The sequence below is a fragment of the Pongo pygmaeus genome, chromosome 18 (assembly GCF_028885625.2).
Source record: "Pongo pygmaeus isolate AG05252 chromosome 18, NHGRI_mPonPyg2-v2.0_pri, whole genome shotgun sequence".
Taxonomy (NCBI): Eukaryota; Metazoa; Chordata; class Mammalia; order Primates; family Hominidae; genus Pongo; species Pongo pygmaeus.
In genome coordinates, this window is record NC_072391.2 from 31793252 (window position 1) to 31821214 (window position 27963).

The 27963-nt window shown below is 52.8% G+C and overlaps 1 protein-coding gene across 4 annotated transcripts; it reads left to right on the forward strand.

Annotated features, from left to right (window-relative positions):
• Positions 1-47: 47 nt before the first annotated feature.
• SEZ6L2 (seizure related 6 homolog like 2) lies at positions 48-27947 on the forward strand. 4 transcript variants are annotated; one of them, XM_054454571.2, is made up of 18 exons: positions 48-661; positions 1642-1773; positions 2506-2805; positions 3771-3910; positions 4169-4370; positions 10928-11113; positions 11836-12004; positions 13917-14080; positions 19645-19845; positions 20977-21115; positions 21929-22125; positions 22457-22651; positions 25719-25910; positions 26017-26208; positions 26713-26751; positions 26930-27047; positions 27173-27269; positions 27726-27947. In XM_054454571.2, the coding sequence occupies exons 1-18, from the start codon at positions 583-585 to the stop codon at positions 27753-27755; spliced, it is 2772 nt and encodes a 923-aa protein (XP_054310546.2). In that variant the 5' UTR covers positions 48-582; the 3' UTR covers positions 27756-27947. The 4 variants fall into 4 exon arrangements, with proteins under 4 accessions (XP_054310546.2, XP_054310547.2, XP_054310550.2 ...); XM_054454572.2 differs by lacking the exon at positions 26713-26751; XM_054454575.2 differs by lacking the exons at positions 3771-3910; positions 4169-4370.
• Positions 27948-27963: the final 16 nt, after the last annotated feature.

The window sequence follows — 27963 nt, forward strand, 5'->3', positions numbered from 1 at the left end:
TAAATCCCAGGCCCCTCCCTCCGCCCGTCCCCAGGATCTGACGTGGGCTCGATACCTTTCTCAGCTTCTCCCTCCCGCAGCTCCAGTGCCCGAGCTTCGGCTCTCCCAGTTCCCCAACCCACCCCTTCCCCTCCCCGACAAGCCCCGCTAGAGCCCAGTGGGGACCCCCCCGATCCTCGACCCCACCCTAAACCCCCAGAAGCTGCCTTTCTCCTTCCCAGTCCCCTAGCTTGGGGTCCAGCCAGCCCAGTGGACCCAGGCGCCTGAGCAGGAGGGTAACCCAGGCCACCCGGCCTCTTCGGCCCTCTCGGCCCCACCCCCTGCAGCCGGAGCCGCGCCCCCTCTACCACAGAGCCGGGAGAAGAGGACAGAGGAGACTGAGCAAAGGGGGGTGGGCTCCAGGCGACCCTTAGCCCAATTCTGCCCCTCCATCCCAAGGGGCAGAGAAATTGTCTTTCTTTACTGACTCCTACGAGGAAAAAAAAAAAAAAAAGAATTAAAGGGAAAGATAAACGGAGACGGAGGAAAGGTGGCAGCCAAATTACTTAGAGAGGCACAGAGGAGAGATCGGGGTGAGTCGCCATGGGGACTCCCAGGGCCCAGCACGCGCCGCCTCCCCAGCTGCTGTTCCTTATTCTGCTGAGCTGTCCCTGGATCCAGGGTAAGGACATGAGAGTGTGGGGGTGGGCCCCAGGAAGGCGTCCAGCGGGGTCCTCCACCCTCCTTTCTCTTAACATCCTGGGTCTTCCGAGCACATGGGGGAGGGGAGAGGCACAGCTGATGGGGAAGGCGCAAGCCAGAGCTTTCTGACTTGAACACGAAGCCCCTTAACCTTCAATATTGAGAAGGCAGGGAAATGAATGAGAGAAGCTTTTAGCAGTGTCTCAGGGGCTAGATCCACGAAGGAGGGCTGGGAAAGTTGGGGGGATGTCTGTGGAGGCGGCAGAAGCACGGAGGGACCTGGGTGGGAGATGGAGGTGCTGAGAGAGATGCCAGGCGCTGTACACACAAATGTTCTTGGATGAATGGACAAAGACAGATGAGCAGAGGCAGGGCTCAAAGACCAGATTTTCAGTCCCCCACTCTGACCCCCAGCCAGACTCCAGGGAAGGAGGCAGAGACTGCAGAGGACCAGAGAGAGAGACAGAGACTGCAGAGGACCAGAGAGAGAGACAGAGAGAGAGAGAGAGAGAGAGAGAGAGAAAAGACAGCCACGCTGCAGAGACAGAAACCCAGAGAGAAAGCCAGGCACTGCAGAAGCAAGGGCTGGGAGGTGCGGCCAGACCCTCTGCAGAGCCCCAGGGTTGGGGGGAGATCAGCACTGAGGTGAAAGGGAAGGCAGCACCGGCGACCCCTCTGCCTTGCTGGCGCTGTCCAGGGTTCATAAGAGCTAAGGTGTTCAATGAAGGCCCACACAGCCCAGGGAGAAGGGAGAGGGGAGGGGAAAGAAGAGGTGTGGGAGGGGATTATGAGGGCAGCTGGGAGCCCCTCCTCTGATCTTGGCCCTCAGTCGAGCCTGGGACCATCTGAGCCCCTGCAGGCCCAGCTGATGGAGGAGGGAGGAAGAGTTCTAGAAAATATCTCTCTGGAGAAGGAAGGGGTGTGGGGAAGTGGAGAAGCTCACACAACTTCACCTCCTAGGTCTCCCCCTGAAGGAGGAGGAGATATTGCCAGAGCCTGGAAGTGAGACCCCCACGGTGGCCTCTGAGGCCCTGGCTGAACTGCTCCATGGGGCCCTGCTGAGGAGGGGCCCAGAGATGGGCTACCTGCCAGGTGAGGCCCCCAGAGTGGCAGGAGTGGCCTAGAGGCAGAGGGAGGGACATGGGCTCAGGGAGATGGGGAGCCAGGCTAGAGAAGAGCAGGCAGAGAGAGACTGCAGAGGAGGAAAGAGCCTGCATTCCTGTGAGATTCAGGGGACACAGAACGAGACTGTGGGAGAAAGTCAATCCTGGGCACAGATAGAACCAGAGAGAGAGACAGAATGATTAGGAGACCGTCAGACAGAAAAACAGACACATAGTAACAGAGATGGAAATTCAGAGAACCAGAATCAGAGAAATGGTGGAAGACAGAGACAGAGAGAATGAAACACAAAAACTGGTGGATCTCGAATCATGAAATCAGAGTGCAATCAGAATACTAAACAGGGAAATGGGGAAATAAAGAGTTCTAGAGAGAATGAGACAGAGGAGAGAGGAGATAACCAGAGAGAGAACCTGATCTGAGTGAGGAGGCAGAGAGAGAGGCTCAGGGAGAGGAGTATCAGGGTCGAAGGGGCTGGGTGGAGAGAAGGGACCAGAAGAGAAAGAGGGGGGACTCAGGCTGTGGAAATCTTGGGAGGAGGTAGGGGCTGGGGTGGGGAAGGAAAAGGTGGGGGGTGCTGTACCTTGTGCGGGAGGCTTTTGGGGTATGGCAGGGGAACCCCTAGCTTCCCTCAGCCCTGCTCCCCACCCAAGGTCCTCCATGTGCTCCTCCTGTGCTCTGACATTCCCTGCACTGTCCCAGGATCTGATCCGGACCCCACGCTAGCCACCCCTCCGGCCAGCCAGACTGTCACAGTGCCCTCCCTGCCACGGGCCACTGAGCCAGGGACAGGGCCTCTGACAACAGCCGTCACCCCTAACGGGGTCAGGGGGGCAGGCCCCACCGCGCCAGAACTGCTGACCCCGCCCCCAGGAACCACAGCCCCACCCCCACCCAGCCCTGCTTCCCCAGGGCCTCCCCTTGGGCCTGAGGGAGGAGAGGAGGAGACGACGACCACCATCATCACCACGACAACTGTTACCACTACGGTGACCAGCCCAGGTGAGGCGACAGCAAGGGGATGGGGGTGGGAGCACCGGAGAGGTACACGCTGGGGATGGATGGGAGAGAGGCTGCTGGGAACTATGGAAGGAGTCCTGGGTACAGATGGGAGAATAATAATAACAAAGGTAGCATTTCTGTACCCTTACTATGTACCAGGCAGTGTTCCAATTGTTTCAGCTATATAACAGTTGGGAAAGGGAGTTCTGGCTCAGGTGGGAGAGGGAGCATTGCTTAAAGATGGTGCCAGGCACGGTGGCTCTAGCCTGTAATCCCAGCACTTTGGGAGGCCAGGCGGGCGGATCACCTGAGGTTGGGAGTTCGAGACCAGCCTGACCAACATGGAGAAACCCCGTCTCTACTAAAAATACAAAATTAGCCAGGCGTGGTGGCGCATACCTGTAATCCCAGCTACTCAGAAGGCTGAGGCAGGAGAATTGCTTGAACCCGGGAGGCAGAGGTTTTGGTGAGCTGAGATCCAGCCATTGCACTCTAGCCTAGGCAACAAGAGCAAAACTCCAACTTAAAAAAAATAAAAATAAAAAAATAAAAGATAGTGAGGGGGCACAGCAGCGCACACCTGTAATCCCAGTGATTTGGGAGGCCAAGGCAGGAGGATCGCTTGAGGCCAGGAGTTTGAATCCAGCCTGGGAAATGTGGCAAGACCTCTTTTCTACAAAAAGTTTTAAAAATTGGCTCAGCATGGTGATGCGCACCTGTGGGCCCAGCTACTCGGGAGGCTGAGGAGGGAGGATCACTTGAGCCCAGGAGTTTGAGACTGCAGTGAGCCATGATTGTACCACTGCACTCCAGCCTGGGTGACAGAGTGAGACCCTGTCTCAAAACAAAACAAAAAAATGATGAGAGGTGCTAAGGAGAAGGTAGATGAAGGCCTTCAGAGTTGCTTGGCTGGGAGGGCAAGAGCACAGGCATTCCTTCCATCCCAGCCATTTGTATCTCCTCAGTTCTGTGTAATAACAACATCTCCGAGGGCGAAGGGTATGTCGAGTCTCCAGATCTGGGGAGCCCCACCAGCCGCACCCTGGGGCTCCTGGACTGCACTTACAGCATCCATGTCTACCCTGGCTACGGCATTGAGATCCAGGTAACTGGACCAAAGCATGTGACTGCAGCTTCCAAGCCTTTTCCTCTGGGCTGTGGGTGTGCACGGGTTTGGCCTGGGAGCCAAAGAACCTGTTTGATGACTCAGGTGACCTCAAAAACTCTTCTAGATTTCTACAACTTGGGCAGCAGCGTGGTGCCTTTTGGGCTGCTACACACAGGGCAAAGGCACAGGACAGGGACTTTGGAAGTCAAACCCCTGGCTGACTTGCCCTGGTGGGTCTGTGTCTGGCTTCTCTAGGTGCAGACGCTGAACCTGTCACAGGAAGAGGAGCTCCTGGTGCTGGCTGGTGGGGGATCCCCAGGCCTGGCCCCCCGACTCCTGGCCAACTCGTCAATGCTTGGAGAAGGACAAGTCCTTCGGAGCCCAACCAACCGGCTGCTTCTGCACTTCCAGAGCCCACGGGTCCCAAGGGGCGGTGGCTTCAGGATCCACTATCAGGGTGAGGAGTTTGAGGGTGCTGCTGGAAGGGCAGGGGCCATACTGTATACATGGGACATCTTTTTTTTTTTTTTTTTTTTTGAGACAGAGTCTTGCTCTGTTGCCCAGACTGGAGGTCAGTGGCGCGATCTCAGCTCACTGCAAGCTCTGCCTCCCAGGTTCACGCCATTCTCCTGCCTCAGCCTCTCAAGTAGCTGGGACTACAGACACCCGCCCCATGCCCAGCTAATTTTTTGTATTTTTAGTAGAGATGGGATTTCACCGCGTTAGCCAGGATGGTCTCGATCTCCTGACTTCGTGATCCACCTGCCTCAACCTCCCAAAGTGCTGGGATTACAGGCAAGAGCCACTGTGCCTGGCCTATAGAGGGGACATCTTTAAGAACCATGGAAGCACAGGGTGCTGAGGGGGGCTTTTCCTCCTGACTGTGACCCTGGGGGGCAGGGCCCTCAGAGGAGACCCATACATACTTATCTCACACACTCACACATCTGTGCATACATCCAAGGGACAATTCATCCATTGAACCCAACAAATGTTTTTCAAGTGCTTGCTTCATACCAGGCCCTGTGTTAGCAGGAGGAGGAATGAACAAACCAGGTGTAAATCTGGCTTCAACGAGCTCAGAATCTAGGTAGGAAGACAGATGAGTAATCTGGATGGTTATAATTCAAGGAGATAAGGAATATGATGGCAGAAACGCCAGCGGGGGCAGCACATAGCCAAGGGACCTAAATTTCTCCCAAGGAATATGGGGACATCTTCTTGGAGGAGATGATGACTAAGCTGAGACCTGAAGGATAAATTCGCCAGGGAAAGGGTGGGAGGGAGGGAGAGAAGGAGGGAGGCAGATGGCTAAGTGGATGAAAAAGCACACTCCAAGACTCAGAGAGAGAAGATGTGACCCCCAGATGAGGTGAAGGAATTCAGCATGGAAGACAGAATTGTCCTAGCTGTGTGACCTGGGACAAGTTACTTAACTTTTCTGTGCCTCATGATCTCATCTGAAAAATAGGGATCACAATACTTGGTATTATGGGGAAGATCAAATGAATTAATACATGTCAAGTGTTTAAAACAGTGTGTGGCCTGGCGTGGTGGCTCAGGCCTATAATCTCAGCACTTTGGGAGGCCAAGGCTGGTGGATCACCTGAGGTCAGGAGTTCAAGACCAGCCTGGCCAACATGGTGAAACCCCATCTCTACTAAAAATACAAAAATTAACCGGGCATGGTGGCAAGCACCTGTAATCCCAGTTACTTGGGAGGCTGAGGCAAGAGAATTGTTTGAACCCAGGAGGCGGAGGTTGCAGTGAGCTGAGATTGCGCCATTGTACTCCAGCCTAGGTGACAAAAGTGAAACTCTGTCTCAAAAACAAACAAACAAAAACACAAACAGCATGTGGTACACAGTGAGAGCTTAAAACTGTCAGTCACTGCTATTACTTTCAAAGCACAGAAAGGGGTGAAGGGGAAATGGGCCAGAGACCAGGCTGGGAGGCAGGTCAGATTCAGACCATAAAGAGCCTTATCTGCTTCAGTAAGCAGTCCAGACTACTTCAAACTGCAGGTGTGACAGAGAGATATTTGAATTTTTTGTTTTTTTTTTTGAGACAGAGTCCACTTTGTTGCCCAGGCTGGAGTGCAGTGGTGATGACCTCAGCTCACTGCAACCTCTGCCTCCCAGCTTCAAACAATTCTCCTGCCTCAGCCTCCCCAGTATCTGGGATTAATTACAGGCACTTGCCACCATGCCTGGCTAATTTTTGTATTTTTAGTAGAGATGGGGTTTCACCATGTTGGCCAGGCTGGTCTCAAACTCCTGACCTCAAGTGATCCACCTGTCTTGGCCTCCCAAAGTGCTGGGATTACAGGCATGAGCCACCACACCAGGCCTCCTCATTTGAATTTTATTTATTTATTTATTTATTTATTTATTTATTTTTTGAGATGGAGTTTTGCTCTTGTTGCCCAGGCTGGAGTGCAATGGCGCAATCTTGGCTCACCGCAGCCTCTGCCTCCTGGGTTCAAGCGATTCTCCTGCCTCAGCCTCCTGAGTAGCTGGGATTACAACCATGCGCCACCACTCCCGGCTAACTTTGTATTTTTGGTAGAGATGGGGTTTCTCCATGTTGGTCAGGCTGGTCTCGAACTCCCGACCTCAGGAGATCCTCCTGCCTTGACCTCTCAAAGTGCTGGGATTACAGGCGTGAGCGATGGCGCCTGGCCTGAAATGTTTTAAGCAGGAAAGTGAAAGCCTCAGATTTGCAACTTAGAAAGATCCTTCTGATTTCTGGGGGCGGGAAAGCGGGGCTGTATTCATGCACGACTGCATTTCTTAGGACTTATGACAGATGACCTGCACATGTGTGTACATCCATGCTTACCTGTGTGTGCGGGAACCTTCCCACAGTACAAGGGTATGTTCTAGCGGACACGTGTGCATGAGGAAAGGGGCCCAGCCAGTGCCCTCTTCCAGACCCCGCTGTCTTCCTATGCTTCATGGAGACAGAGAGAACTGTGTGTCAGGCCAATGCCCCCTTCACATCACCGCATGGCCTTGGCTGGTGTCATGCACTCTGCCCTCCTTGAAAGTTCTGCTGACCGCAGATGCCTTGTGTGCCTCATGCAGGGTACACCCTGAATCCTGTTCTCATGTCCTCTCCAGCCTCTTTTGAGGCCTCTGCTCGGGATCTGCCTTAGGGGCTCATGTGTGCATAGCAAAGGTGCCTATTCATCGGGGGGCCAGCAAGCTGGGGGACGTGTATTTGGCAGTAGGGACCTGGTTATTGGGGAGCAAGAGTATTCCTGGAGGGCCCGGGCCAAGTGCTGGATTTCAGATATTGTGAAATCTGAAGATATGGCTCCCCACTGGCTCCTTTAAGCAGCCACTTCCCCAGGGCACTGAAAATAGGACTCCTTAGGCTAAGTGGAACATTTGGGGAAGCAGGACTATTGCATAAATTGGCCTTCATTGCTCAGTCTTCCCTGCTTCGCAGCTGCACTGGGCACCTTTGGGACCGAGGCCCTGTTTCAGCCCTTCCCAACCTGCACTAGCTGGGGCCTCTGGTCCAGAGTGGCCTCATTAGCTTTTCTGAAAAGTCAGAGGCTCCCTCACCCCTCACCCCAAGTTCAGCAAACTTTCCCATTACAAAGCCCTTTCACCAACCTTAGTTTCATTTGCTTCTCACGGAAACCCTGAGAGTGGCCATTGTCAGTTCTATCTCTCAAAGGAAGGAAAAGACTCAAAGGTTATGTAGATTGCTCAACCACCTGCACGTTTATTACAGCCAGACACCAGATCCCCGAGTCCCTGGCTCCCAGTCATTCATTAATTGAGGCTGAGGGGTGGGTGATTAACGTTTTCTCAGCAGCTTCTATGTGCCAGGTGCTTTGTGTGTTTCTTTTATTTAATTTTCAGGCCAATCTTCCCTGATAGGAATTATTATTGCCGTTAATAGGTGAGAGGCCCCTAGAGATGAAGTCACCTGCTCAAAGTCATGTAGTTAGTAAGTTCTGGAGCTAGAACTGGAACTCAGGTCTGCCTGATGACAAATCCAGTGGTCTTTGCACCGTTCCATGCTGCCTCTTGGCTGCACCCATTGATCAGCCAGGCTAGCCCTTTTTTTTTTTTTTTTGAGACGGAGTCTCACTCTGCTGCCCAGGCTGGAGTTCAATGGCACAATCTCAGCTCCCTGCAGCCTCCGCCCACTGGGTTCAAGCGATTCTCCTGTCTCAGCCTCCTGAGTAGCTGGGATTACAGGCGTGTGCCACCATGCCCAGCTAATTTTTTGTATTTTTAGCAGAGACAGGGTTTCACCATGTTGGCCAGGCTGGTCTGGAACTCCTGACCTCATAGACTAGCCTTTTAGGACACAAAATAAATAAGGCTTGGGCCAGTGTAGACAGTGGTTAGGCCAGGCATGGTGGCTCATGCCTGTAATCCCAGCACTTTGGGAGGCCAAGGTGGGTGGATCACCTGAGGTCAGGAGTTCGAGACCAGCCTGGCCAACATAGCGAAACACTGTCTGTACTAAAAATACTGGCACGGTGGTTCATGCCTGTAATCACAGCACTTTGGGAGGCCGAGGCGGGCAGATCACGAGGTCAGGAGTTCGAGACCAGCCTGACCAACGTGGTGAAACACCATCTTAACTAAAAATACAGAAATTAGCTGGGCATGGTGGCACATGCCTGTAATCCCAGCTACTCAGGAGGCTGAGGCCGGAGAATTGCTTGAACCTGGGAGATGGAGGTTGCAGTGAGCCAAGATCGTGTCACTGCACTCCAGTCTGGGTGACAGAGCAAGACTCCATCTCAAAAAAAAAATAATAAAATAAATAATAATAAAAATACCAAAATTAGCCAGGAGTCCTGGCACACGCCTATAACCCCAGCTACTTGGGAGGCTGAGGGAGGAGAATTACTTGAACCCGGGAGGTAAAAGTTGCAATGAGCTGAGATCAAGCCACTGCACTCCAGACTAGGTGACAGAGTGAGACTCTCTCAAAAAAAAAAAAAAAAAAAAAAAAGACAATGGTTAATGTGATGACAAAATCATGCATGCAGGACTGTGTATAGGTAAGAGAACAAGTAACTGTTGGAGAGATGTAGAGGCAGGAAGGCTTCCTGGAAGAGGTGGTACGTAAGTCCCCCAGTCTGATCTCTTAAAAGATGAGAAAGTAGGGGGAGAGCACAAGTGAAAATATGGAGGTGGAAACTTAAGGAGTCACAAAACTGTGTTGTGTAGGCTTTATTGGTCTTGGGAGATCAACCCTGAACCTGGAATGTGCTGGGCTGCATTTAACTGTGGAAGGGGCTTGAATGTCAAACTAAAGCATTCAGACTTGATTCTGTTGGGCATGGGCAGCCATTCCCAAGGCTACCATTTATTGAAACCACTTTGTTCTAGAAGGTTGTTCTTATGTTTATCTCAGTAGACGATGGACTCCTGAGGACAAGGCCTGGGTCTTTTTCTTGACCTCAGGTGATCCACCCGCCTCAGCCTCCCAAAGTGCTAGGATTACAGGTGTGAGCCACTGTGCCTTTAAAGCCTATTTTGTCTTTAAAGACCTTAATACTCAGTGGCCTGTAAATGAATCCCCCAGTGAAAATGAAGTCAGGAGGTCTGAAGAGATCAGGAGTTCGAGACCACCCTGGCCAACATGGTAAAATCCCATCTCTACTAAAAATACAAAAATTAGCTAGGCATGGTGACACACACCTGTAATCCCAGCTACTTGGGAGGCTGAGGCAGAAGAATCGCTTGAACCCGGGAGACGGAGGTTGCAGTGAGCCGAGATTGCATGCCATTGCACTCCAGCCTGGGCGACAGAGTGAGACTTCTCCTCAAAAACAAAAACAAAAACAAAAAGACAAAATAATCAAATTTCCTCAAGAAGTTCCATGTTTGCTTGAGGCCAGGAGTTCAAGACCAGCCTGGGCAACATACTGAGATGTCATCTCTACAAAAAATTTAAAAATTAGCGGGGCATGGTGGCACAAACCTATAGTCCCAGCTACTTGGGAGGCTAGGTCAGGAGGATTGCTTGAGGCCAGGAGTTCAAGGTTCCAGTGAGCTATGATCACACCACTGCACTCCAGCCTGGGCAACAGAGTGAGACCCTGTCTCAAAAAAAAAAAAAAAAGAAGTTTCAAGTGGTTCTTCTGGATGGAAGCTGAGGAGCTGAGTGTATACCACAGGGCACCTTGGTGGAAGAAGGGCTGTGTGTGTGGAGGGAAGAAAAATCAAAAGAGACATTTAATCACTTGGAGCCTCAGTGTTCACACCTGCAAAACAGGTCACATAATCTTTTTTTTTTTTTTTTTTTTTTTTTTTTTTGAGACAGAGTTTTGCTCTTGTCGCCCAGGCTGGAGTGCAATGGGACGATCTCGGCTCACTGCAACCTCTGCCTCCCAGGTTCAAGTGATTCTCCTGCCTCAGCCTCCCAAGTAGCTGGGATCACAGGCACCCACCACCACGCCTGGCTAATTTTCGTATTTTTTAGAGATGGGGTTTTACCATGTTGGCCAGGCTGGTCTCGAACTCCTGACTTCGTGATCCACCTGCCTCGGCCTCCAGAAGTGCTGGGATTACAGGCATGAGCCACCACACCTAGCCAGGTCACATAATCTTTGTCTGCTGACCTCAAAATCTCTGTGTGGACTCACTTTGGGAGCTGAACAAGCTCTGCAAGTACTATCTGTTATTACAGCTGGATGAAGTTCAGAGTAGTTCATTGATTTGCCTGAAGTCACACAACAAATGAGTAGCGGGGTCCAGAATAACTTGTCTGAACCTCAGATACCTCATCTATAAAATGGAGGCCAACGAGGGTGAATTACAATGAGTGGGGGAGATAAGGGATGTTGGTATTTCCTCTTCGTGAGGCAAGGTGCCTGTGTGAGGAGCTCTTATTTCTCGGTATGTACGCCAGTATGGAGCCAGTGTGTGCCCCTGGAAGGTTGGCCTGAAAGGAGAGGGGGGAAGTGCTGGGGGATCAGTACGAGAGGGTGGCATGGGAAAGTGAGCCCTGCTACCCGCTGTCTGTCTGGTGCAGCCTACCTCCTGAGCTGTGGCTTCCCTCCCCGGCCGGCCCATGGGGACGTGAGTGTGACGGACCTGCACCCCGGGGGCACTGCCACCTTTCACTGTGATTCGGGCTACCAGCTGCAGGGAGAGGAGACCCTCATCTGCCTCAATGGCACCCGGCCATCCTGGAACGGTGAAACCCCCAGCTGCACGGGTGAGTCTCCTGCCACAGTGGGTAGGGCATCTGTTCTGGGAACCCCATTGGGAGGGTCCTATCTCGGGGGTGTCCAGGTGTCCACCTTTGGGGAAAATCCATTCTGAAGGGGTGTTTACCCTGAGGAGTCCCCATCCTGGGGTCTGCAGCCAGAGCTCTTTATGTGGAGGGTCTCTCTCCTTGGGGTGTCTCCATCCTTGGGTGGTCTCCATTTCGGGGTGTCCCACTGGAGATTTTATTTTGGGAGTCACCATTCTGGAGGTCCCTTCTGGGGTAGCGTCCTCATCCTAGAGGAAGCCATTTTTAGGGTTCATGTCCAGAGGGCTTCTATCCTGGAGAGCCTCTTACTGGGATTCCCATCCCGTGGTGTCTTCACTCTGAAAGTCCTGTCCTAAAGATTTCCCAGCTGAGGCTTTGAATTTTAGGGATCCTGGTCATTCCCCATCCTAGAGTATCCACAGCTGGAGAGTCTTCATTTTAGTGGTGTCTCCATCCTAGGAGGTGTCAATCCTGGGGTTCTCCTGTACCGGGGCTGGTTTCTTTCCTAGCTCATGCCTGGAGAAGGTCCCGTCCTCTGGGGTGACTCCATGGGACAGAGGCCAGCCCAGGGCTGGGTCCCAGCCAAAGGTGTGAATGCAACAGCTCTGAAAACGGGCCGAGGCCCCGAGGAGAAGGACAAGTCACCTCAGGCTGGCCTTAACGTGCCCCTCTTCTGCCCACAGCATCCTGTGGTGGCACCATCCACAATGCCACACTGGGCCGCATCGTGTCCCCAGAGCCTGGGGGAGCTGTAGGGCCCAACCTCACCTGCCGTTGGGTCATTGAAGCAGCTGAGGGGCGCCGGCTGCACCTGCACTTCGAGAGGGTCTCGCTGGATGAGGACAATGACCGGTAAGGGTCTGGGTCTTGGGTCAGAAGTCCCCACCTTGGCCGGGCATGGTGGCTCATGCCCATAATCCCAGAACTTTGGGAGGCCGAGGCAGGCGGATCACAAGGTCAGGAGATCGAGTCCGTCCTGGCTAACACGGTGAAACCTCATCTCTACTAAAAATACAAAAAAACAAAAAAACAAAAAACAAAAAAAATTAGCCAGGCATGGTGGTGGGTGGCTGTAGTCCCAGCTACTCGGGAGGCTGAGGCAGGAGAATGGCGTGAACCCGGGAGGTGGAGCTTGCAGTAAGCCAAGATGGCACCACTGCACTTCATCCTGGGCGACAGAACGAGACTCCGTCTCAAAAAAAAAAAGAAGTCCCCACCTCAGGGAAGTGGGGAGGCTAAGTGGGGACTTGGACACAGCTGGGGTGGATCCTGGTTGAGATCTGCATCACAGCTTAGTCCTAAGCCTTTTTTTTTTTTTTTTTTTTTTTTGAGATGGAGTTTCACTCTTGTTGCCCAGGCTGGAGTGCGGTGCCGCAGTCTTGGCTTAACGCAACCTCCGCCTCCCGGGTTCAAGCGATTCTCCTGCCTCAGCCTCCTGATTAGCTGGGATTACAGGCATGCACCACCATGCCCAGCTAATTTTGTATTTTTAGTAGAGATGGGGTTTCTCCATGTTGGCCAGGCTGGTCTCAAACTCCCAACCTCAGGTGATCTGCCCACCTCGGCCTCCCAAAGTGCTGGAATTACAGGCGTGAGTCACCGTGCCCGGCCGGTCCTAAGCCTTTCTTAGGAAGTGTAGCTGTGCAACCTTAGACAAATCACTTAACTTCTTTGCACCTCAGTTTCCTCATCTGTAGAATGGAGATAACAGTACCTCCCTCTTCAGGTTTCTGTGAGGATAAGTGCTGAAATTATATAGTCCTTAGAATGGCGCCTAGGACAATAAACACTATAAAAGTGTCTGCTATCCTCTTTTTTTTTTTTTTTTTTTTTTGAGATGGAGTCTCACCCTGTCGCCCAGGCTGGAGTGCAGTGGCGCAATATCGGCTCACTACAACCTCTGCCTCCTGGGCTCAAGCAATTCTCCTGCCTCAGCCTCCCAAGTAGCTGGGACTACAAGCGCGTGCCACTATGTCCGGCTAATTTTTTGTACTTTTTTTTTAGTAGAGATGGGGTTTCACTGTGTTAGCCAGGATAGTCTCAATCTCCTGACCTCGTGATCCACCCACCTCAGCCTCCCAAAGTGCTAGGATTACAGGCATGAGCCACCGCACCTGGCCTTATTTTTTTATTTATTTATTTTTTGGAGACAGAGTTTCGCTGTGTCACCCAGGCTGGAGTGCAATGGCACAGATTCAGCTCACTGCAACCTCCACCTCCCAGATGCAAGCAATTCTCCTGCCTCAGCCTCTTGAGTAGCTGGGATTACAGGCATGCACCACCATGCCTGGCTAATTTTTGTATTTTTAGTAAACATGGGGTTTTACCATGTTGGCCAGCCTGGTCTTGAACTCCTGACTTCAGGTGATCCACCTGTCTTGGCTTCCCAAAGTGCTGGGATGATAGGTGTGAGCTGAGCCACCATGCCTGGTCAGGCATCTGCTATCTTCATCATCATTATCATCCTTTACCTAGCAACTTGGTATCTCAGCCCTGCCACTACTTGCTCTGTGACCTTGGACAGGTTACTTGATCTTTCTATGCCCTAATATCCTCATCTATAAAATAAGGGACAATAATAGCATCTGACTCAAGAGTTCTTGTGAAAATTAAATGAGATAGAATGTGTAAGGGCTTAGAAGAGTGTGTGGCATATAGTTATGTGTGATGATAACAGCTATAAAAATAAGTTAGGAAAGCAGGCAAGAGGTGATGCAGCTTGTGAGGGAGGTTGAGCTCCTGGTCACGTTTCTGTCCATCCCAGGCTGATGGTGCGCTCAGGGGGCAGCCCCCTATCCCCCGTGATCTATGATTCGGACATGGATGATGTCCCCGAGCGGGGTCTCATCAGTGACGCCCAGTCACTCTATGTGGAGCTGCTGTCAGAGACACCTGCCAATCCCCTGCTGTTAAGCCTCCGATTTGAAGGTAAGTGACCCACTCCCCCACCGGACCCCAACCGCCACACCTTCCCCTCTTCCTGACACCAAGCATAGTCAGAAGCAGAAACTCCATGCCTGTTCATCTCCACGCTGGGATTCCTGAAACGTGACTCGCTTCCCTGCCCCAAAACTGCAAGGATCTCTTCTAGGGACCCCTTCTCCTTCCCCCAGGCAGCCTTCTCTGTTTAAGCTTCATGCATGTCTGGGTCCAGGTACATAGCCCAGAGACCATTTATCTCGGTATCTCGATTCTTTCCTCTGAGTTGGCTTCATTCTCAGGCAGGCTTTCCCTGTGTGATGGACATAGCTGCCAACTTACATACCACCAACTTAATTTTTATTTTATTTATTTATTTATTTTTTTTTTGAGACGAGTCTCACTCTGTCACCCAGGCTGGAGTGCAGTGGCGCGATCTCGGCTCACTGCAAGCTCCGCCTCCCGGGTTCACGCCATTCTCCTGCCTCAGCCTCCCGAGTAGCTGGGACTACAGGCGCCCGCCACCACGCCCGGCTAATTTTTTTGTATTTTTAGTAGAAACGGGTTTCACCGTGTTAGCCAGGATGGATTCGATCTCTTGACCTCGTGATCCGCCTGCCTCGGCCGCCCAAAGTGCTGGGATTACAGGAGTGAGCCGCCGCGCCCGGCCTTTATTTATTTTGAGACGGAGTTTTGCTCTTGTTGCCCAGGCTGGAGTGCAATGGCATGATCTTGGCTCACCACAACCTCTGCTTTCCGGGTTCAAGCGATTTTCCTGCCTCAGCCTCCCGAGTAGCTGGGATTACAGGCATGCGCCACCACGCCCAGCTAATGTTGTATTTTTAGTAGAAATGGGGTTTCTCCACGTTGGTCAGGCTGGTCTCGAGCTCCCGACCTCAGGTGATCCGCCCGCCTCGGCCTCCCAAAGTGTTGGGATTACAGGCGTGAGCCACTGTGCCTGGCAGTTTTTATTTTTTATTTATTTATTTATTTTGAGACAGAGTTCCTCTCTGTCGCCCAGGCTGGAGTGCAGTGGCGCGATCTCAGCTCACTGCAGCCCCCCTCCTCCAGGTTCAAGCGATTCTCATTCCTCAGCCTCCCGAGTAGCTGGGATTATAGGCATGCACCACCACGCCCAGCTAATTTTTGTGTTTTTAGTAGAGACGGGGTTTCACCATGTTGCCCAGGCTGGTCTTGAACTCCTGGGCTCAAGTGATTCGCCCATGTGGGACTCCCAAAGTGCCAGGATTACAGGCATAGGCCACCTCGTCCAGCCCATACCACCAACTGAGTAACCTCATCAGAGAGAACACTCATGTGTTTCCTGAGAGCGCAGCAAAAATGCCAGGAGAGGCGCTCATTGACCTGACTAAGATCCTGGTTGGCCTTAGCCTGAGCCAATCACTGAGCTAGGAGAAGGGAGACTTGGGATTGGCTAATCTGCCTCACGTGGCCTTCCCTGGTGGGCTCCAACTTAACCTAGTGGACTGGGAGTGGGGAAGGCCTGCGTCCCAAAATTAAAATTGGGATGCTGTTACCAGAAGAAGAGGAATGAATGTGAAGGGGTAGAAACAAGGAAGTGATCATGGAGGAAGAGGCATTTGACCTTGGCCTTAAAGGATAGAGGGTATTTTATTACTATTATTATTATTATTATTATTGAAATAGGTCTTGCTTTGTCGCCCAGGCTGTAGTGCAGTGGACCGATCATGGTTCACTGCAACCTCAACCTCCTGGGCTCAAGTGATCCTCCTGCCTCAGCCTCCCTAGTAGCTGGGACCACAAGCGTTCGCCACCATGCCTGGGTAATTTTTAAATTTTTTGTAGAGACAGCATCTCACTATGTTGCCCAGGCTGGTCTCCAACTGCTGAGCTGAAGTGATCCTCCCACCTCGGCCTCTCAAAGTGCTAGGATTACAGGCGTGAGCCACCCTGCCCAGCCAACAGAGGATATTTTGAAAGAGGAAGATTGAGGCCAGTTGTGGTGACTCATGTCTCTAATCCTGGTACTTTGGGAGGCCAAGGTGGGATGACTGCTTGAGGCCAGGAGTTTGAGAACCAGTCTGAGCAACATAGTGAGATCCTGTGTCTACAAATTTAAAAAAAGTAATAATTATCCAGGTGTGGTGGCACACACCTCTAGTCCCAGCTACATGGAAGGTTGAGGTGGGAGGATCACTTGAACCCCAGAGGTTGCAGTGAGCTATGATTGCACCACTGCGCTCCAGCCTGGGCAACAGAGCAAGACCCTGTCAAAAAAAAAAAAAAAAAAAAAAAAGAAGAAGAAGAAAAGAAAAGAAAAGGAAAGAGAGGAACTTTGAGAAAGAGCAAGTAGGGAAATGCCTGGAATGTTTGGGAAACAAAATTTCATTGTGGCTGAAACAGAGGAGTTGTATAAACAGTAGAAAGAGAGAGACCAAAAAGATGAAATGCTTAGAGATGGGAGGGTCTAGTGTTTGATATGAATCATGGGAGAAATGGAATTGGCACTGGGCTGTGATGGATGGATAGGATTTGGACATGATACCTTGCAGGTTAAGTAACAGTGAAATAGGACAGTGGATCTGCAAAAATCAATTGTGGGATAGATTCTGGGAGTGTTAAAGTGCAAACAGCACAGGTCTTTTAGCGAAAATGGCAGGTTGTGAGTCCTGACTCCAGAGTTGTAGGCCACTGCTGTTCTATGAGTTTAAGATTCTTCACTGTGGCCAGGCACAATGGCTCACACCTGTAATCCCAGCACTTTGGGAGGCTAAGATGGGAGGATCACTTGAGCCTGGGAGTTGGAGACCAGCCCGGGCAACATAGTAAGACCTTTGTCTCTACAAAACAAAACAAAACAAAAAATTAGCCAGGTATGGTGGTGCACACTTGTGGTCCCAGCTGCTTGGGAGGCTGAGGCAGGAGGATCACTTGAGCTCGGGAGGTCAAGGCTGCTGTGAGTTGTGATCCCACCATTGCACGCTCCAGCCTAGGTGACAGAGCAAGGCCCTGTGTCATTTTTTTCTTTCTTTTTTTTTTTGAGACAGAGTTTCGCTCTTGTCACCTAGGCTGGAGTGCAATGGCACAATCTCGGCTCACTGCAATCTCCGCCTTCCGGGTTCAAGTGGTTCTCCTGCCTCAGCCTCCTGAGTAGCTGGGATTACAGGCATACACCACCACGCACAGCTAATTTTTGTGTTTTTAGTAGAGACGGAGTTTCACCATGTTGGTCAGGCTGGTCTCGAACTCCTGACCTCAGGTGATTCACCTGCCTCAGCCTCCCAAAGTATGGGGATTACAGGTGTAAGCCACCGCATCTGGCCTCATTTTTAAAAATAAATAAAATAACCCGGGCACAGTGGTTCATGCCTGTAATCTTCACACTTTGGGAGGCTGAGGCAGGTGGATCATTTGAGCCCAGGAGTTTGAAACCAGCCTGGACAACATGGCAAAGCCCCATTTCTACTAAAAACACAGAAATTAGCCAGGTGTGGTAGTACGTACCTGTAATCCCAGCTACTTGGGAGGCTGAGACATGAGAATCGCTTGAACCTGGGAAGCCGAGGTTGCAGTGAAGTGAGATCATGCCACTGCACTCCAGCCTGGGCAACAGAGCGAGACTCACTCTCAAAAAATAAAAAATTAAATATTAAAATAAAATTAAAAATCTCAAAAAAAAAAGGCCGGGTATGGTGGCTCACGCCTATAATCCCAGCACTTTGGGAGGCCGAGGCGGGTGGATCATCTGAGGTCAGGTGTTCGAGACCAGCCTGGCCAACATGGTAAAACCCCATCTCTACTAAAAAAATACAAAAATTAGCTGGGGGTGGTTGTGGTTGCCTGTAATCCCAGCTACTTGGGAGGCTGAGGCAGGAGAATCACTTGAACCTGGGAGGCAGAGGTTGCAGTGAGCCGAGATTACACCATTGCACTCCAGCCTGGGCAACAAGAGTAAAACTCCATCCCCCACCAACCAAAAAAAAAAAAAAAAAAAAAAAAAAAAAGAAGGATTCCTCATTGGTATCATAGGCACCTAAATCTTAACTTACAGGGAGTTTTGCAGCTAAGATCCGTTCAGGTGGGCAGAAACTCAAATGCTCTACAAATGTTCACTTTTGCTGACTTGAAGTAAAAACTGAGTAGTTTTTGCATTAGCTGAAATTTTGGGTTCTAGCAACAGCATGGATGATCACAATCCAACTGTTATTTCTGAGGAGAGAATACACCTACACCAGCCAGTTCTCCGAAGGCACCCCTCCCCTTACCTGCTATCTCTGCTGTTTCCAGAGCCAAATATCTGTGGCTGGGAATCAAACCATCTGGGTTTGAGACCTGCTTTTGCCAGTGTCTTTTGTGTGACCTTGAGCAAGTGGCTTTTTGGTCTATGGACCTCCGCTCTGTAGAATGGTGGCTGGGGTTTGGCTAGCTCAGTGGCTTCCCTCCAGAGGCCAGGGAGGCAATATAAATATGTGAATGAGGAGTGTTAGAACTTTTTTTGACAGTCTGGAGAGTGAATGCTAAACCCAGTGGCATTCAGTTTTTAAAAACCCACCAACACCAGGGCAATGGCTTACACCTGTAATCCCAGCACTTTGGGAGGCCGAGGCCAGCGGATCACCTGAGGTCAGGAGTTCGAGACCAGCCTGAGTAACATGGTGAAACCCCATCTCTACAAAAAAAAAAAAAAAAAAAAAATCAGAAAATGAGCTGCTGGGTGGGGTGTGCATGCTTGTAGTCCCAGCTACCAGAGAGGCTGAGGTGGGGGGATCGCTTGAGCCTAGGAGATCTAGGCTGCAATGAGCTGTGATCACACCACTGCACTCCAGCCCGGGCAACAGAGTGAGACCCTGTCTCTAAAAAAATAAAAAATAAAAAAAACCCAGGCTGGGCGCAGTGACTCACGTCTGTAATCCCAGCATTTTGGGAGGCTGAGGCAGGCAGATCACTGGAGGCCAGGAGTTCAAGACCAGCCTAGCCAACATGGTGAAACCCCTGTCTCTACTAAGAATACAAAAATTGGCCAGGCACGGTGGCTCATGCCTGTAATCCCAGCACTTTGGGAGGCCGAGGCAGGCAGATCACCTGAGGTCGGGAGTTCGAGACCAGCCTGATCAACCTGGAGAAACCCCGTCTCTACTAAAAATACAAAAAATTAGCCAGGCGTAGTAGCACATGCCTGTAATCCCAGCTACTCAGGAAGCTGAGGCAGGAGAATCGCTTGAACCCAGGAGGTGGAGGTTGCGGTGAGCCAAGATCGTGCCATTGCACTCCAGCCTGGGCAACAAGTGTGAAATTCTGTCTCAAAAAAAAAAAAAAAAAAAAATTAGCTGGGCATAGTGGTGCATGCCTGCAATCCCAGCTAGTTGGGAGGCTGAGGCATGAGAATTGCTTGAACCTGGGAGTTAGAGGCTGCAGTGAGCCAAGGTCGTACCACTGCACTCCAGCCTGGGCGACAGCACAAGACTGTTAAAAAAAAAAAAAAAAAAGCCCAGTGAGTGGCCAAACAACACCCCAATTCAGCCCACACCCCCAATTTGAGATCCCTTGAGGCCTGTCCTAATGCTTAATTGTTATGACTGACTCCTTCCCAGCCTTTGAGGAGGATCGCTGCTTCGCCCCCTTCCTGGCACATGGAAACGTCACTACCACGGACCCTGAGTATCGCCCAGGGGCACTGGCAACCTTCTCGTGCCTCCCAGGATATGCCCTGGAGCCCCCTGGGCCCCCCAATGCCATCGAATGTGTGGATCCCACAGAACCCCACTGGAACGACACAGAGCCGGCCTGCAAAGGTGAGCCTTCCTTGTCGCAGGCAGGTCCCTCAGTCCACGTTGTGCCCTGAACTGGGGATGCCAGCAAGGCCGTTCAGAAAGGAAGACTTAATCGACCCAAGCCTTGGGTAAAGCCCTGTCCCTTCAGAGGCTGTTTTCTTAGCTGAATAACTGGTGGGCTTGTTACTGAATGCAGGGGTCACAAACCCAAATGTCTTCAAGAGCGAGAACTGCTGTTGGGTTAAGTCACAGATTCGGCAGGCTGGAGAGTGGGCGGGGTTTGTTAAGAGCAGGACTGGATATTGAACACAACAGGACCTAGATGCGGCAAGAAACAGGTAGATCATGGCTGGGCACGGTGGCTCACGCCCGTAATCCCAGCACTATGGGAGGCTGAGGTGGGCGGATCACCTGAGGTCGGGAGTTCGAGACCAGCCTCATCAACATGGAGAAATCCTGCCTCTACTTAAAATACAAAATTAGCTGGGCGTGATGATGCATGCCTGTAATCCCAGCTACTCAGGAGGCTGAGGCAGGAGAATCACTTGAAACCGGGAGGCGGAGGTTGCGGTGAGCTGAGATCGCAGCACTGCACTCCAGCCTGGGCAAGAAGAGTGAAACTCCGTCTCAAAAAAAAAAAAAAAAAGGAAAGAAAGAAAGAAAAAAGAAACAGGTGGATAAAGGCATAAAGCCGGGAGCGGTGTCTCACGCCTGTAATCCCAGCACTCTGGGAGGCTCAGGCAGGCGGATCACCTGAGGTCAGGAGTTGGAGACCAGCCTGGTCAACAGAGTGAAACCCCGTCTCTACTAAAAATACAAAAATTAGCCGGGCATGGTAGTGCGTGCCTGTAATCTCAGCTACTTGGGAGGCTGAGGCGCAAGAATCGCTTGAATCTGGGAGGTGGAGATTGCAGTGAGCCAAGATCGCGCCACTGCACTCCAGCCTGGGCGACAGAGAGACTCCGTCTCAAAAAAAAGTAAAAAATAAATAAATAAATAAATAAATAAAAAGAATAAAAGAAACAGGTGGATCATAGGTAATAGGAAACAAGCGAGGTGATGTGGTGCACGCATCACGAGTGGTGAGGACTGTGGTGAAATGGAGACAGCATGCCCACCTGGGTCCCGAACCTGACACCCCTTTTTCCCTAGCCATGTGTGGAGGGGAGCTGTCGGAACCAGCTGGCGTGGTCCTCTCTCCCGACTGGCCCCAGAGCTATAGCCCGGGCCAAGACTGCGTGTGGGGCCTGCACGTCCAGGAAGAGAAGCGCATCTTGCTCCAAGTTGAGATGTATGTTTGGGTCCTGCAGAGGGGACGGGTGTAGGCTCAGCAAAGTGTGGCATGCCAATGCACTAGCCCGCATTCTGAGCCTGCCTGGCTCTTGCGTATCTGTCCAGAATTCGGTGGATAGGCTGGTGCACTAAGGGTACAGGATAGAGGTGAGAGAGCCGGGCTCAAATCACGTATTAGCCAGGCAACCTCGGACAAATAAATAGGGCAATGCAGCCTTCCTTAGGGGCCACTGTGAACAAGGGGCCCTGGCCTGGTGCCTCTCACTCTTTGGAGGTTTCTGAGGCTTCCCCTGGAGCTATTTCCAGGGACACAGACCCAAACTTGCGTTAACACCAGCAAGTTGGGGAGGTCTGGGGAGAATCCAGTGAGCTGAACTGGTATGAGTGTCATGAGATGGGCACAGAAGCTGAAGTGGGCGTGGCTTCAAAGCAGGTACTCAGGCGGGGCCTAGAGTTGCGTAGGGCGGTAGCGAATTTGACCTGTGATTGGCCAGAGCTGGAGATGGGCTAGGCTGTGGATCCCATGGTGATGGAGGAGGGACTGGACAGTGGGAGGAGTTAGTAATGAGCAAGCTTAGGGATTGGGTAGTAGGACATGGGAGGAGCCATAGAATAGGGGAACCCTGAGGCACTAGCATAGGAGAAACCATGATTGGTCAAAATGGAGGCGGTGCCAGACCTGGGATAGGAGAATATGGGCGGGGCTGGAGAGTAGGAGGGGCTACCAATGAGCAGAGTTGAGGATGGGGCAGAGCTGGATGGGAGGGCCCAGTCGCAGCCCCGCCCCATTGTCTGGTCTCACCCTCTGCAGATTGAATGTGCGGGAAGGGGACATGCTGACGCTGTTCGACGGGGACGGTCCCAGCGCCCGAGTCTTGGCCCAGCTGCGGGGACCTCAACCGCGCCGCCGCCTCCTCTCCTCTGGGCCCGACCTCACACTGCAGTTTCAGGCACCGCCCGGGCCCCCAAATCCAGGCCTGGGCCAGGGCTTCGTATTGCACTTCAAAGGTACTGAGGGATAGAGTCCCGGGATGGGCAGGGGTCGGGCAGGCCAGAGATCCCGGGAGGTGGCCGGTCGTGGTGGCTCACGCCTGTTATCCCAGGGCCTTGGGAGGCCGAGGCGGGAGGATCGTTTGAAGCCAGGAGGTTGAGGCTGCAGTGAGCTATGCTTGTACCACTGTACTCCAGCCTGGGCGACCGGAAACCCTGTCTCTGAGAGAGAGAGAGAGAGAGAGTGAGAGAGACAGATCCCGGGAGGGGCACAGAGCAAAGCCTCCGAGGCTGGAAGGGAGCCCGCAGTTAAAACGCAGCCTCCAAACTCGCCTTCCCTCCCCTGCAGAGGTCCCGAGGAACGACACGTGCCCCGAGCTGCCACCTCCGGAGTGGGGCTGGAGGACGGCATCCCACGGGGACCTGATCCGGGGCACGGTGCTCACCTACCAGTGCGAGCCTGGCTACGAGCTGCTAGGCTCCGACATTCTCACTTGCCAGTGGGACCTGTCTTGGAGCGCAGCGCCGCCCGCCTGCCAAAAGAGTGAGCCGGCCCCGCCCGCGTCCCCTCGGCTCCGCCCCTTCCCTGTGGGCCCCGCCCCCGGCCTGTCCTGTCCCGACCCCCGTGCTTTCTGGGTTCCATCCCTTCGCTCGGGGTCCTTCCTGAATCTTCTTCAAGGCCTGCCCCCATGCCCTTTGGCTCTCACTCCTCCGCTCGGTTCCCCGAAACTGTCCCCTCTGGGTCTCCCTCTCATCTTCTCCGGGCTGCATCCCTCTTTCTTGCACCGACCTGGGCTCGGTCCCTGTTTCCTCGTCTCATGGCCCCGCCCCTTCCCCTCGTGACCCCTCCTCTGCGGCGTCTGAGTTTGGCCCCTAAAAGGGCTCCGACCAGGTTCCCACTGGGCTCCCCGCGTCCACACTTGGCTCCACCTTCCTGTCCTACGCCCCGCCCCAATCCCGCAGTCCTCTCAGTTGAAATTGTAGGGAGCCACTTTGCTAGGACCAAGGCTTGTCAGAGCACTTGGTTTATTTGAATGCCATCATTGAAGCCCCGTGTTGGGTTGGGGTTAGGCGAAGGGGGTTCAAGCCCCTCCATACTCTTATGGAGCTCGCAGTCTGGGAGGGATACGCAGGGTGGTGATCACTGGGTGACTCTGGGCGAGGCACTTCGCATTTCTGAGGCTTGGTTTCCCCATCGGCGAAGTAGGACTCAGGTTGTGAAGCACAGATGGAAAGTTCACAGGGTGCATGCTGCCCTGGGTGTGGCGAAGGGCTGTGGGGAGAGCAGTGGGCTAATTTTCTCAGGGCTGGGGCAGGAGATTTCACAGAGGAGGTGACATTTAAAGGAGCTGGGAGTGTGTATCTTTTAGAAGAGCAGAAAGAGCCAGGTGCGGTGGATCATCTGAGGTCAGAAGTTCGAGACCAGCCTGGCCAACACGGCGAAACCCCGTCTCTACTAAAAATAAAAAACTACCTGGGTGTGGTGGCATACTCCTGTAATCCCAGCTACTCAGGAGGCTGAGGAAGGAGAATCGCTTGAACCTGGGAGGTGGAGGTTGCAGTAAGCTGAGATTGTGCCATTGCATTCCACCCTGCGCCACGGCAGTGATACTCCATCTCAAAAAAAAAAAAAAAGAAAGAAAGAAAAAGAAAATTGAAGAGCAGAAAGGAATGGCAGCTGGTTACTTTCTCCAAATTTTGGGAAGCCAGCCCCAAGGACGTGGGGCTGTAGTTCCATGTGGCATCTGGAAGCAATGGTGGGACCAAGGGGAGAAGCTTCAGGTAGCCATATTTGGGCTGGACACAGCTCCCCGCCCCTGGAAGGATTCACAGGATATCAGGCCTGGATGGGGCTGAGAGTTCGGCTGGCCCCGCTGCCTCGGGCTCAGGAGGGAACCTGCCCAAGGCAGCAGATTGAGCCTGAAGGTGTGCCAGGACCCACATCTCTGAGTCCCTGTCCAGTGCTCCATGGCTGTGACCTGGGCAGATTCCCGCTCTGCCACTCCCTGGCTGAGTGACCATGGGCCAAGTCCTTTGACCACCCTGAGCCCTGGGCTCCAAAGGGGATGACAGTGACATTGGCCTCTCAGGATAATCAGGATTAAATATTATGTTTGTGCCAGGTGTGGTGGCTCACATCTGAAATTGCAGTGCTTTGGAAGGCCAAGGTGGGAGGATCACTTGAGCCCAGGAGATTAACAGCCTGGGCAACACAGTGAGACCCTGTCTCTACAAATAATAAAAAATATAGCCAGGCATGGTGGTATATGCCTGTAGTCCCAGCTACTCAGGAGGATGAGGTGCGAGAATTGCTTAAGCCCAGGAGTTTGAGGCTGCAGTGAGCCGTGATCTCACCATTGCACTCCAGCTTGAGTGACAGAGCAAGTTCTCGTCTCCAAAACAAAGAATTATATTTGGGGCCAGCCATGGTGGCTCACACCTGTAATCCCAGCACTGTGAGAGGCTGAGGTGGGTGGATCACCTGAGGTCAGGAGTTCGAGACCAGCCTGGCCAACATGGCGAAACCCTGTCTATACTAAAAATACAAAAATTAGCTGGGCGTGGTAGTGAACGCCTGTAATCGCAGCTATTCGGGAGGCTGAGGCAGGAGAATCTCTTGAGTCCAGAAGGCAGAGGTTGCAGTGAGACGAAATGTGCCATTGCACTCCAGCCTGGGCGACAGAGTGAGACTCCCATCTCAAAAAAAAAAACAAACAAACACACACACACACACACACACACACAGAATTGTATTTGTTTGTAAAACATTTAGCAGGGTACGTAGCTCAGGCTTATATACAAGAAATGGCTATGATTATGATTCCTTCACAACAGGGTTGTAAACTCAAATGCCTGAGGGCAGGCAGTGTATGGCTATGATTATGATTCCTTCACAACAGGGCTGTAAACTCAAACTCCTGAAGGCAGGCAGTGTATGTGAGTGAACTGGGCTGGGCATAATGAGAATACTGGGGACAGGAGAGCTGGGCCCCCTCTAAAGAGGGCAGCTGCTGTTCCACAGATGACAAGCCACGTTGGGCTAACCCTGCTGGGATTTGGCTGGTATGCTCTAATATGGTGGTTAAATATTTAGAATTTCACCCCAGGATAGGGGCTTGGGGTTTCCCCAAGCAAACTGTTTTCTAAACGAAGCCTGAAATATAACATACATTGAATTTTGAAAAAAATTAAGCCTGTCATTCTGGTCTGAAAATAAATACACTGCATTTTAAGTTTTTCCAATTCATGCTCTCTTCCTTCTGAGGAATTGGTGGGAAGTGCGTGTGTGTGCAGAGGTGTTCAGAGGAAACAGCCTGAGGCTCAGGCCTCTCCCAGCCCTAGGCTTCTGGGAGATTTTCTTTTATTTTTTTTAGACTGAGTCTCTGTCACCTAGGCTGGAGTGCAGTAGCGTGGTCACCATTCACTGCAGCCTCGACCTGCTGGGTTCGAGCGATCATCCCGCCTCCAACTCCTGAGTAGCTGGGACCACAGGAGTGCGCCACCACTCCTGGCTAATTTTTCAATTTTTTGTAGAGATGGGGTCTCTCTGTGTTGCCCAGGCTGATCTTTGAAGGCCCTCGCTCCCCCTGACCTTGTTCTTCTGCCACCAGTCATGACTTGTGCTGACCCTGGCGAGATTGCCAACGGGCACCGCACCGCCTCGGACGCCGGCTTCCCCGTTGGCTCCCACGTCCAGTACCGCTGCCTGCCAGGGTACAGCCTCGAGGGGGCAGCCATGCTCACCTGCTATAGCCGGGACACAGGCACACCCAAGTGGAGCGATAGGGTTCCCAAATGCGCCTGTGAGTCTGGGGCACACCCTGGGAGGGTGGCTGGATAGCCCTGGGAGAGCCTGTCTGCCCCGTGCGCAATAGTGCAGCTGGCACATGACTGGCATGCTCCCCGCAGTGAAGTACGAGCCGTGCCTGAACCCGGGGGTTCCCGAGAATGGCTACCAGACGCTGTACAAGCACCACTACCAGGCGGGCGAGTCTCTGCGCTTCTTCTGCTATGAGGGCTTTGAGCTTATCGGCGAGGTCACCATCACCTGTGTGCCCGGCCACCCCTCCCAGTGGACCAGCCAGCCCCCACTCTGCAAAGGTGCCTGGCCAGACAGGGCAGGAGGGGCACACCAGTGTCCGGGAAGTGACAGGGCTGGGAGAGTCAGGTAGCACATTTGAGACCAATGGGCGACCCCACAGAGCTCCCGGTTCTCCTCCTGTGGCCTCGAGTCCTCACGGGTGTGTCCAGAAGCCCTGGGTCGTGTGAGGTCATGGGATTGGCTCAGGGGTGTAATAGAGGGGGCCTTGGCTTGGAAGTCCCTTGCTCTCTCTGAATAGGCCTCAGTTTCCCTATCTCTGACAAATTCTAGTTTGGCTCAGACTGTCCAGGAACCCTGACTTTTTAGGGGTCTGGAGAAAGAGGACAAAGGCCCTGTGCTGGTCACTCCTCTCTCTTCCCCACCAAGGGAGACAGAAAGTTGAGGTTGAGCAGAGGGCAGAGAGAAGCAGGCTGTCCAGCCCAGCCCCACCGGGCTCCCGGCCCCTCCCAGCCTCCTCCCCTCCCTGGCTCAGACCCCGTCCCCTCCCCCTCCTCTCCCTGCAGTTGCCTATGAGGAGCTCCTGGACAACCGAAAACTGGAAGGTCAGTGAGAGCACAGGTGGAGACCCAGGCTGGCCAGGTCGGGAGGGCAAGGCAGAGGCCGGGGCAGGAGGCCAGGCCTTGGAGGGATGAAGCCCAGGGTTTGAGGCCCAGGGCAGGAGGCTGGGAGAGCCCAGGACCGGGCCCAGCCACAGCTCACCGGCCTCTCCTCCTCCTGTAGTGACCCAGACCACAGATCCATCACGGCAGCTGGAAGGGGGGAACCTGGCCCTGGCCATCCTGCTGCCTCTAGGCTTGGTCATTGTCCTCGGCAGTGGCGTTTACATATACTACACCAAGTAAGTAGCCTGCTTGGGGACTGCCGGCCAGGGCAGACGTCTTGCGGGCCTGGCACCGGAGCCTGGGTCAGGGGAGCTCAGGGGCTCACCTGTTGATAAGCTCCTCTGTCCTCTCCCTTTCCCAGGCTTCAGGGAAAGTCCCTTTTCGGCTTCTCGGGCTCCCACTCCTACAGCCCCATCACCGTGGAGTCGGACTTCAGCAACCCGCTGTATGAAGCTGGGGTAAGCACCTCCCCTGCCCCTGAAGAGCCACCACTTGGCTCTCCCAGGACTCCTAACCTTCTCGCAAGGTCTCTGGAATCTCTGTCTTGGGAATTTCAAACTTAGCTGCCCCTAGAGGCCATGTCAATGAGCACAGCAAGCCATGTGTAGATAATGGGAGTGGTGAGGACTGTGGCTAAGTGGGGGACTTGTGCCCCGTCTCAAGAATACGGCTCTACCCCATAGTTGAAACTGAGGCACAATTGGCAGATCTCCCAATTATTCAAGACAAGCCAGAAATTCAGATTCTTGTGTCATTTTACAACACTGTAGGATGAACCAAACACATTCACTGGCCCCCCAGCCCCTAGTGGTCAATGTTACTTTAAAACCCAGGATCATTGCCCCACCTCCCATTCGGCTGCCTCTTCCACCCCTATCAGACTCCAGCAACTGACCTGATCTGTCTGTCTTCAGGATACGCGGGAGTATGAAGTTTCCATCTGAACCCCAAGACTACAGCTGCAGGACCCAGGACGCCCCTCCCCTCCTCATTCAGGCAGACGGAAGTACGGGACCCGGTCTCTGCCTCCTGGCTGCCCTCCTCCCTGGCTGTGTAAATAATCTCCCCATCCCACGAGGGGGCTTTGATGGCCCTGGAGATCCTACAGTAAATAAACCAGCATCCTGCCGCCCAAAGCCGCCTCTTCTCAGT